The sequence below is a fragment of the Pollachius pollachius genome, assembly GCF_949987615.1.
Source record: "Pollachius pollachius genome assembly, chromosome: 19".
NCBI lineage: Eukaryota > Metazoa > Chordata > Actinopteri > Gadiformes > Gadidae > Pollachius > Pollachius pollachius.
The window spans coordinates 2,856,213-2,867,782 of record NC_136952.1 but is presented as its reverse complement, the minus strand read 5'-3'; the positions used below and the strand labels follow the sequence as shown (position 1 = coordinate 2,867,782).

The window sequence follows — 11,570 nt, the reverse complement described above, 5'->3', positions numbered from 1 at the left end:
CCTGGCTGTTAGCCTGGCTGTTAGCTTGGCTGTTAGCTTGGCTGTAAGGGCCAGCTGGGGCCTGCTAGGCCCTAGCTGTTAGCCTGGCTGTTAGGGCCGTTTGCCTTTAGCCTCTGGGCTCCCACTTCACATGAGCCACTTGGTTGAAATAAGGACTGACTTCTCCACTGTATTCTGTATCAGCCTCTTTGTGGGTTTCTTATGAACCAATAGGATCAGGGTGAACTAATGCTGATGTTAGTTCATCCTTTGATGAACTATGGCGAAGAGCACTTCAATCCACACAGTATTGACTCCACATCTCCAATGTCTCTAAAAGACTCAAATATGTGTAGAGTAAACATGTTTGCCAACTATGCATGCTAACTATGTGCTAACGATGCTAAACATGCTAATTATGTGCCCCCTATCGATGCATGCTAACTCCGTGCTAGCGATGCTAAACACGCTAACTTAGTGCACGCTAACGATGCATGCTAACTCTGTGCTAACGATGCTACACTTGCTAACCGCGTGCTAAAGATGCTAAACACACTGACGCCCGTCTCCTCCTCCTCCTCCTCCTCCTCCTCCTCCTCCTCCTCCTCTCTCCTCTGCAGGACGGGACTCTGAGCGATGGAGTCTCTGTTCGGCGGCGGGGAGCTGGGGCTCCTTGGGGGGGGTGGCGAGGCAGGGGGGCTCAAGGAGGACGGCTGCGGGAACGTGGCGTGGCACTCCTCCCCCCTGGGCTCCGACGACGTCTACTCCGCCCCCCACTTCACCCTGATCTCGGCCTATCAGGACATCAAGACGCGGCTGGCCAGCCTGGAGCGGGAGAACAGCGGCATCAAGAGGAAGCTCAAGATCTACGAGATCAAGGTGCGTCCGTGTGTGTGTGTGTGTGTAACTGTGTGCGTGTGTGTGTGTGTGTGTCTGTGTTTGTGTGTGTGTGACTGTTTGTGTGTGTGTTTGTGTGTGTCTGTGTGTGTTTTTGTGTGTGTGTGTGTGTGTTTGTTTGTGTGTGTGTGTGTGTGAGTAAGTGTGATTGTGTGTGTGTTCGTACGTGTGCGTGTGTGTGTGTACATCCACGTGTGTGTGCGCTTCGTGCGTGTGTGTGCGCGTGGGTGTTTGCATGCGTACGTGAGTGTACTTGTGTGGGTGTTTATGTGCGCACGTGTGCGCGCGTGTGTGTACTTCTGCGTGTGGCTTTGAGAGTTACCTCAAAGTTATCTTCTGGAAGAAACTACTGAAAGCGATGTTTTGGCTCAGTGTCTCCGAGTTCAGCTATGAGTCACAGGACAGATGGGTGCCTACAGATGAGGGCCAAACACTGCTTGGGAACCACGCTTTAGTAAGCAATGTGGAATCGAAAGTTTGAGTGTGGATACAGCCTACATTCACTGCCCACCACACTTTGGATTCACAAAATAAATACCCCAAAATCTTTTGAAAAGTTGTACAACCGACCAAAGGTGAACATTTATGAACGCAATGCTTCATTTATTCATGCTGAGGCAGTTGTGATTAAGTAACATTCATAGCGTATGTGGCCACTGTGGGCACAAGGAATTGGGTGCATAAAAGTTTGTTTAGAGGAAAAGAGTATTTCAAAGACCTGACCAGCGTGCCATCCTACAACCACCGATAAATGGCTTGGCAATAGAAAGTAAAAAGCAGTTTGTGTCAAGGACGAAACAGGAGGTGGGAGCCTTTATGAATTAACTCCTCCTTTCTACTTAAGCTTCCCACAACGTAGTCAGCTGGTCAGGGTGTTAATCAGTTTGGGTCTGCACTTTATACCCTACAAAACAAACCTAACAGATCTGGAGAACAAACTCAGAGGGCCGGTGGCGTTGACAAACAGGGATTTGTTCTGCAATGTGTACACTGGACTACACTGCACTACATGCAGATACGTCGATTCGGCTCACATTTTCGTCTGCGGCCCTTTGGCTCACGCGCTGTCAGAACACATCCGTCTTCCCTCCGAGCTGTGAGAACGGTCCCTTTGTTTATTCTGGGATAGCCACGCTCGGAGCAAAGATATCTTCAGAAATGTCAGAGTCATGGTGGAAGCCGCGAGTCACCAGTCCTGTTTCAACTGGTCCCAGTGGTTAGCACCGTGAGCTCTGATACTCTGCCAGTTCCTCTCTGTGTGGAGGCTACGGCCATCGCTAATAGCAACCGGCCGCTGATTGAGGTCACACCAAACCAACACAGCCTGTGCCAAATCTGTGAGGTTGACAAAATGACTCAGTTTTGATATTCCTTTGCCCCTCCAAGTGTGGTTTATCTAACAGCTTCTCTTCACGAGAACACGCTGATGTTCTCTCAGCCTGGCAGCACAGTTTGTCCAGGACGGTGTTTTCCTGAGGCCGGTGTTGTTTTGCAGCACAGCAGCTGTGTTTTGAGCCTCCTCTCACCTGTGCCGAGGTAGAATCAGACTCGTGCCGTCGTTTGGAATCCACGATTTCAAAGGGAGATTTAGAGCAAATTAATTTTAATTTGAAGCAGCGTTTACGACCTGATAACCTGATCCACATTGAAGAGCGCGTGTTAAATTATTCATACTGTTCAAACATCTCACAAATGAAGGGGCTAAATATAGGAGCAATCATATGAATCTCACGCCACCTCGTGCAGGCGATGGCGTGCCCCCGCTCCTCAGCGGTGCCAGTCAGGCTGTAAGAGGACGTTTGACGAGCCGTTCTTCACTCCAGGGTCCCCGGCCGTCTGCACTCTCAGTCCGGCTCTCCCCGGACATCTTCTGCTCTCTCTGAGTGAAAGGACATGTCACGGCTAAATGGAAAAGGGCTGTTCGACTTAAAACACTCTTCTACTTTGGGAGGATTAAGTGGCAGAAAGGTTCTGTTGAGGTTGGCTGAGGGAAGGGAACACTTAGGGCTTACACTTGGGAACCGGGTCACTCCATTCAGATAATGATCAGGTGCTGTTAAAGCGTGCACACTGATAGATGATGAACGCGTCTGAGTGAAGTTCAATCTTTTTTATGTAGAAAACATTGTTTGTGACTTATTGGCCACAACCCACGTTTGTATTTTTGTAAAAAATATGCTAATATGGCTATGATTCTGCACCGTTTTCAACAGCTAGTGGATAGTATAAAAGCAGTCGTTGAACGCTATTAAAAGATTTTCAGTACTGTGTTCCATGACATTGGCCCCCAGTGTTTGACCTCACGGAAACCCCTACACTTTCAACAAGACTGTTTGTGGTTCAGCTGACGGTATGAAAGAAATGAATACACATGCAGTGGCTGATCAGAGACCAGACGCACCTCCGCACACATTATGACTGCACGAGACCAGCAGCGCACAGATGGAGTCAGCAGCACTGATCTGCTCTGTTCAGCAAACACATGAACAGCAAACACAGGGAAACATGACGACGGAAAATATGAGGCATGCACAGAGCGACCCACTTATTAAAATAATCGCCATATTACTAAATCTACTCAACAATATTTATAATATATTGATTTTCAATTCGCTGTATTATTTTTTCTGTTATTGTTCTATGTCTACTTTCTTATGATACAATATATTAAAGGTTTCTCTGTATAACACTGTCCTTTCTTTCTTTATATTTTAATAACACAATTCACTGTAAACAATCAATTGGCTTGAAAGCAGTAACGCAAAACAAGTAATGCGCTAACATGGCTAACGCAGCTAGCTAACCTGTGGCTAACATGGCTAATTGGGCTAATGGGGCTAACATGGCTAACCTGTGGCTTACATGGCTAACCTGTGGCTAACATGGCTCACGGGGCTCACAGGGCTAACAGGGCTAACATGGCTAACAGGGCTAACAGGGCTAAGAGGGCTAACAAGGCTAACAGGGCTAACATGGCTAACAGGGCTAACAGGGCTAACAGGGCTAACAAGGCTAACAGGGCTAACAGGGCTAACAAGGCTAACAGGGCTAACAGGGCTAACAGGGCTAACAGAGCTAACAGCGCTAACGTGTGTCTAACCTGCGGCTGTGCTCTGCTGTGTGTGGCCGTAGTTCCCGATGATCAGCGAGTTCGGCGAGGACAACTCCTACTGCTCCTTCGAGACCAAGGAGACGGCACTGCTGCACTCGGAGAACGGGAACCTGCAGCAGAGGGTCAACGCCCTCACGCACGAGGTAGGGGTGTGGGGGGGAACTCACGCACGAGGTAGGGGGGTGGGGGGGAACCTTTACACACAAGGCTAGGAAGAGAGAGAGAGAGGGAGAGAGAGAGAGAGAGAGAGAGAGAGAAGATGGATTAGATACCAGAGTGACGCACAGAGAGGGGAAATAGGACAAGAAATCAATGGGTGTGTGTGTGAGCGTGAGCGTGTTTTCATGCGCGCGTGTGTCTAAGTCAATGGGAGATTGTGATTTCATTGTCGTTATATAAAGCGAAGACTAAGGTCTGAGGACGAAGGGGAGGTATGACGAGGAGAGACGGAGGAGGAAGGAGAGAAGGAGGAGGAGGAAGGAGAGAGGAGGACTAAGGAGAGAGGAGGAGGAGAGAGGAGGAGGAAGGAGAGAGGAGGAGAAAGGAGGAGGAAGGAGAGGAGGAGGAAGGAGAGAGAGACGGGGGAGGAGAAAGGAGGAGGAAGGAGAGAGAGACGGGGGAGGAGAAAGGAGGAGGAAGGAGACAGAAGGAGGAAGGAGAGAGGAGGAGGAAGGAGAGAGGCGCAGTAATAGTTCTCCTGATTCCACTGGAGTTGCGCTGCTATTCTGGTAGGGCAGATAATTGGGGAGAAAGCTGCCCACTATTGTGTCGACACAATAGTGGGCGAGAGGTTCTCAGCGCTCACAGGTGACCTGCTCAGCCCTGGCATCAACGTGGTCTCACACAGCGGGCCTGGACAGCTAAAAATACATGGGCGGTGGTTCTCAACAGCAGAACGCAGAGAAGGACAGACCTCCTAAGACCTGGTCCTGGGGGAGGACAGGCCTCCTGAGACCTGGACCTGGGGGAGGACAGACCTCCTAACACCTGGTCCTGTGGTTCTCCGTAGACCTGGTCCTGTGGTTCTCCGTAGACCTGGTCCTGTGGTTCTCTGTAGACCTGGTCCAGGTGGTTCTCCGTAGACCTGGTCCTGTGGTTCTCCGTAGACCTGGTCCTGTGGTTCTCCGTAGACCTGGTCCTGTGGTTCTCTGTTCTCCGTAGACCTGGTCCTGTGGTTCTACGTAGACCTGGTCCTGTGGTTCTCCAGGCTTGTTATTGTGCTTGTATTTAGGATTCTGTAACTAGTGTTACGTCACTAGTGGGGATCTTGATGTGATGTTTCACCACATCTATTTTTTTTTTCTTTTGACCAAAATATTTTTTCGTGTTTTGTTAAAAAGCACAAAATACAAAAAAACTAGTTTGACAAACCGCAGACACCTCCACATCTGTGATACAGAGAAAATAAAATAAAAGTTACACCAACGCACCGTCGCTTTTCAAAACAGATTCAGTGTCAGCTTCTTCTTTTCGCACATTGTTATTGTAGCGCTGCCATGGCAACAGAACAGGAAGAGGAAGAGGGTGAACAGCACCCTCAATATCTGACCGGCCGCCATTTTACCTCAGCACGCTATTCTACTGTTATTTCCATGGAGGGGTGAACTGTTATGTCTATGAAGGGATAACTGTTATTGCTATGGAGGGAAAGTACTGTTAAATTCAGCAAGAATTCTCTCCGGGACAAACAAGGTCACAGGCCAATCAGAGTGATGGAACTGAGAGTCTTCTGAGCACGCTCCGTACAGAGATTGTGAGAGTCTCAGTAGAACGGTGACTCGCCGAAGTAGAAATTAGCAGAAACTATGCAGCAATGAGCGCTGACTGTATGGATTAGAATAGGAGAACAACATTGTTCAGCTCCTGGTTCCATGGGGACAGGAGAGATGTCCTTTATCTGGTCTCCATGCTGTGGTGCTGCTGCCCTGCCCATAGAAGCACGCAGAATGCCATTTGGAAATAGACATGCCTTTCCCAACATGGAAACTATTTTGATCACTTTGATCATTTTGTATCGGTTATATATTAATTGCAAGTTTGTTGTGTGACTTACGGCTTTGAGAACATGATAAAGAACTCATTAATGAATTTAATTACGGACATGTAGAGATTATGTTTCTCCAAAAAAACAACCGTGCAAGACAAACATTCTCAATACCGACAATAGTGACTGACGTGGTTTCTTCAAGGATGTTGTCAAGATAAATAATGGATTTTAAAACCACCCATATATACACAACCAAACCTTTGACATATCTCTGTAATGCACTCTTTAAGCAGCGAGAGAACGCATCCACTCTGAAGAGCGCTTCATCTCCATAGAGATGGTACACTGTCTGCTGCTGGTGTTATTGATTGACCCTGTAGTCTGACATCAGCTCACTGCTGTGTTACCATAGCCACACTGCAAACCTTCTCAAGCAGCACTGGCAGTGCCCTTCAACCTGGCCATGTCCATCGCCACCTGACTCTCTCTCTCTGTCTCTCTCCAGCTCTCCCTCCCCATCCCTCTCTCTGTTCTCTCTCTCCCAATCCCTCTCTGCTCTCTCCCTCTCTCTCTCCAAGTCTGTCTCTCTCTATCTCTCTCGCTTTCTTTTTTAGCCAATCATATTGGGTCCATTTGTGAACTATTCTCCGCGATGATGTCACTGTCTACAGAACAACCGTGTTTGTCGACCGCAAGTGATTGCATTCAGGTAGAGACGAGGGAGGGACGGATGGCGCTGTTGACATCGGATAGACTTTCTAAGCCCTCGTACAAGTTGAAGGACGTTTTATTTTGGTTTACTGTGAAATAATTTTCATACTGTGAAATAATTTTCATTACTCTCTCTCTCTCTCTCTCTCTCTCTCTCTCTCTCTCTCTCTCTCTCCTCCCAGCTCCAGAAGAGGAAGGAGCGCGAGGGCCAGCTGGAGGATGTGATCCAGGCCTACGAGAAGATCCACATGGAGAAGAGCAACCTCCAGAGGGACCTGGACAAGATGGTAAGCTCCAACACACCTGCTGCTTAGCTTGCATGGGACAGGGGCTAGCGTAGCGATAGCTGATAGCTTGCATGGGACAGGTTGCTAGCCTAGCGATAGCTTCACAAGCCGCTCTAAATGTAGCATTACTTCAATGCCGTCCTCACGTTTTATAAAAACGCTAAATAGTGCTTCACTTTTCCTGAGCAGCTAGTTCTCCTCAACAAAGCTAAAGGCGTTGTGTCTGGCCGTTCAGCCTGGTCAAAGCTGTCCTCACGTTAGGACATCCCGGGGAGGTGTCTGCTTCTGTGTCACTACATGTGTTGATTTGCCGGATGCCGTGACTTGTACCTTTCTGTTCTAATACGAGGCAATTAGTGTGGAGGCGGGAACGAAGCGTGGCTGTGATCGGCTGAATAGGAAACATCAGAAATAGGAAATGGCCTCTGCAGGCGGAGTATGCTCGACTCAGGCCAGTGTTTCTCTCATGTCAACGTAGCCTACCTGCCGTTAGATTCAGCAAACTGTGACCTCATGCAGGACTTATTGTATGTTGTACGTCCTGGCACTTAAAAATAATGCTAAGCATCGTGTAGCATCCTATCCTAGCTGTCTATGTTGTATACGGGGAATGGGTTAACCTAGTGAGTGTTAGTGCTTGCCACTTGGTTCTATGAACATCCTTACTGTACCGACAGCGATATATTGTTGTTTCTCTTTCTTCTGACAAAGGTACTTATTGTACGTTGCTTTAAATGAAAGCGTGTGCTCAACTTCCTGAATGTAAATGTTATGTAAATATCATATCAAAGACCATAGACGGAGAAACGGAAATAGTGGGTCTGTTACGAACCGTATGCAAGAAAGATGATTAGAATCAAGGCTTTCTGCTCAGCACTCAGAGCCTCTGAAACTCAAAGCCAGTAGGAGGTCCAATCAGAACCACTCTCTCCAATTGTTCAGCCACAGCGTGACATTTGGACTTATTTGTTAAATCGGTCAACATAAAAATCAGGCGTAGGCTTTGGGAATTACTACTTTTAAAGCCTGGATGGCTTTAGCTTCAGTAAGTTGAACTTTCCGAACAGGCCATGCTGCCCGCTCCTGAAACACATTATCTCGTAAAGTGTCCACATCCAACCTCAAACCTCATCTTATTAATATCCATAACTATTCAAATCCCGAAAAATGAATCCTGAGAACTCCATAGAAAATAGTATGATTCTGGCATTGCTTAAATATAATAACAATAATACTAATGGATTGAATTTATATGGCGCTTCTGTATATACGTATTTTGTCCCTGATGTTGTTTTGAGGCGAGGCTAAAGAGTTGATTAAGTCTCGCAACACCTTTGTTCAAGGTTGTCTCCTTCTGAGAGGAGCTGATTGGCTGCGTGTCAGAATCAATGTAAATCAAAGCACTCGCTCCAGCCAGCCCACCTGTTGCCAGGACGCCCAGGTTCTAATAGACCGTGTCCTCAGCAGATGCAGAGCAGCTTCCTCTGCGCTCCGCAGCGGCCCAGACCATTAAGGGATTAAGGTCGCCTCTCGGGAAGTCAAAATGACCGCCTGGCCAGCCCTTGCAGAGTTTGAATGTCAGCGACCGTAAGCTCGCTAAGTTGATGTGTTTTAGGCCTACGTTTTACCGCTCATCCACCTGCTATAAGTACGGCACCGAACCTGGTCTCATGTGACTTTTTGGATTTCTGTGTTTGTGTGTGTGCGTTTTTGTGTGCATGCATTTGTGCCTGTGCGTTGCGTGTGTGTGTCCCTGTGTGTGTGCGTGCATGCCTGTGTGCTCGTACGTATGTGTGTGTGTGTGTGTACGATGTGTGTGTCCCTGTGTGTGTGTACCTGTGTGTGTGTGCATGTGTGTGTACCTGTGTGTGCGTGCGTATGTTTATGTGCCTGCATGTATGTTTGCCTGTGCATGTGTGTGTGTGCATGTGTATTTTTGTGTGCCTGCGTGTCTGTCTACCTGTGTGCGTGCGTGCGTGCGTGCGTGCGTGCGTGCGTGCGTGCGTGCGTGCATGCGTGTGTGTGTGTGTGTGCGCGTGGCCGTCTCCAGACCAACCTGGTGGAGAAGCACGTGGAGCGGATCCTGGACCTGGAGGCGGCGCTGCGGCAGCGGGACGGCTCGCTGCAGAAGCTCAACACGCAGCTCCGCAGCAAGGACATGCAGTACCTGCAGCTGCACGCCTCCTCCGAGACCCACAGTGAGTCTGGGGGGCGGGTCTCGCCGTCTGACCACCCCGCCGCGGCGGCGGCCATCTTGTTGCGGTTAGCATGAAGCGTTAGCAGCGGGCTAACGCGGGGTCTCATTCACTGAGGCGGGGAAGGTGCTTGGCGATACGGACGCACAAACAAACAAAGAAGAGATAAAGGTGTTTTAAAAAAGCAGGTGTTCTCGTTGAGCCTCTCCTGTCGTCAAACGGATCCACGGACCACTCGGGTTGCCTTCTGAAGTGATTTGCCTCTAACCTTTAAACGCATTTAAATACTGGAGGGAAACCAGCAGCAGCTGGGCCGCTCATACATGCACAGTTTTGTGTATGTGTGTGTGTGTGTGGGGACCCACACTTGTTCGCTCAGCAGGAACTGTCATCTGACAGGGAATAAGCAAGTATCATGTAGGCATGTAGGAGTGGAGAGAGAGAGAGAGAGAGAGAGAGAGAGAGAGAGAGAGAGAGAGAGAGAGAGAGAGAGAGAGAGAGAGAGAGAGAGTACTAGGTATTCTGCGTAAAGGACAGAGCATTTGAAAGTGAATCCCGTTGCCCACGCAGACCACAGCGTTCAGGTAGAAGCAGAGAAGAGGACTTTGAGGCAGAGGCTTCCAACGGGTCACGGTGGCCGTGGCCCGAGTCCTGGTGACGCACACGAGATTCTAGTTGGCTTCTGTGTACCCAAGTCCATTTCTCAAGAGTTATGAATGAATCACAGATTATAACACCTCCCTCTCCCTCTCTCTCTCTCTCTCTCTCTCCCCCCCTCTCTCTCCCTCTTTCTCTTTCTCTTTCTCTTTCTCTTTCTCTCTCTCTCTCTCTCTCTCTCTCTCTCTCTCTCTCTCTCTCTCTCTCTCTACCTCCCGTCCCGCCCTCCCTCCCTCCCTCACCCCCTCTCTCTCTTCCTCCCTCCCTCTCTCTCTCTCTCTCTCTCTTCCCTCCTCTCTCCCTCCCAGTGCTGGACTGTCCCGCTCTGACCCTCCAGAGCTCCCGTAGTTTGGACGCGCTGTCGGACCTGAAGCTTCAGCGGCTGGAGGCGGAGCTAGAGGGGGCGCGGCACGAGGCCCAGGGGGCGTGTCTGCGGGAGGAGGAGGCCAAGGCGGTGTGTGAGAGGCTGAAGGAGGAGGTGGAGCAGCTGCAGAACAGCCAGCGCGACCGGGTCAGTACCGGGTCCTACACTATCGCTCTCTGGTGATTGGACGGTAGCGCAGTGTTGTGTTGGTTATCAACCAATCACCGGTGTCTCCTGTCCGTGCGCGTGCGTGTCTGTATGCTCGTACGTCTGTGCGTGCATCTGCGTGCGTGTGTACCTGTGTGTGTGTGTGCGTGTGTGCGTGTGTGGGTGCGTGTGTGGGTGCGTGCAGCCACCACTCAGGGGGGCGGCCGGTTGGTTGGCTGTTGCGGTCGGAGGATGTTCTTCGTTGGCAGACATGTTTGGTCTTGCGTTGGTCTCGGTTGTCCAACATTCTATGAGTTCGGTGTTCTTGGTAACGTTATGCCATTTTAATTCTGACCGAATTCGAATGTGAAACAGCACGCCCGATGGCCACTTGAAAGACAATCACGACAAACAAGTTGGACGTCATGTCTGGAATAAGTTAAATGACTTCGCCGGTTCAAAGCTTTTATCGAATAGACAACATTTTTCCAAATTTGGTATACCGTCTGAATCTCTGGGAGGCTCAGGACCTATTGGACTGCCAGTGTGTGCGTTTTATTCAAAGTGCTTCGCTTCCGGTCTCAAAAGCCATTTTCTGTTTCAAGACAGTACTGTGGGAAATCTAATCAACTGTCCAATCACAGTGTGGCGGTGGGTTAACAGAGTGGTTGATGGAACCAGGAGAATGCAACCGAGTGTGGTGATTGTGTTTCAAGTAGCCTCATTGTGTACCATTTCATATCTTCAGCGAGACAAACGCTTTTTTGACTGCGAGGTTGAAAGCTTGCCGTATATAACTATTCCTGTGCTTGTGTGTGTGTGCTTGTGCGTGTGCGTGTGTGTGGTGTGAGTGTGGGTCAAAGGATAATGCCTGCATAACGCTATGCATAGAGAATGACCCAAAGCAATTCCTTTCTCTGTTCCTCTCTCTCTCTAATGAAGAGAGAAGCTCTCTCTAACAGAGAGCTGTTTCCCTTCAGTCCAGAGTTGTTAAAGTCATTTGGGTATTCAATTATCATATTCTCTGCCTCGCTGTCACCTGATCCATAATGTAAGGGGTCATTGTTGTGATTGGCTCAAAAGAACGTCATAGCAACAGAAGTCTGTGACCCGCGGCGCGAGGTCTGGTTCTAGATGGGCGTGCAGGCCACATTGATGTTTTAAATGAAAATGGGAAACTGTCTTTGACCTGTAAAGTAACACTAAAGTGTAATGCTTAAAACTGAAAGGCGCT

At 49.1% G+C, this 11,570-nt stretch overlaps 1 protein-coding gene across 1 annotated transcript in view; it reads left to right on the top strand.

The window, feature by feature from the left end:
- Positions 1-615: 615 nt before the first annotated feature.
- tbkbp1 (TBK1 binding protein 1) overlaps positions 616-11,570 on the top strand; it is a gene marked incomplete at both ends in the record, with an annotated part of 19,855 nt that continues 8,900 nt past the window's right edge. Inside the window, 5 exons of the mRNA XM_079756436.1 lie at positions 616-858; positions 4,009-4,131; positions 6,869-6,973; positions 9,024-9,171; positions 10,134-10,336. Coding sequence (XP_079612562.1) covers positions 616-858; positions 4,009-4,131; positions 6,869-6,973; positions 9,024-9,171; positions 10,134-10,336 — 822 coding nt within the window. The remainder of the gene's footprint in view (positions 859-4,008; positions 4,132-6,868; positions 6,974-9,023; positions 9,172-10,133; positions 10,337-11,570) is intronic.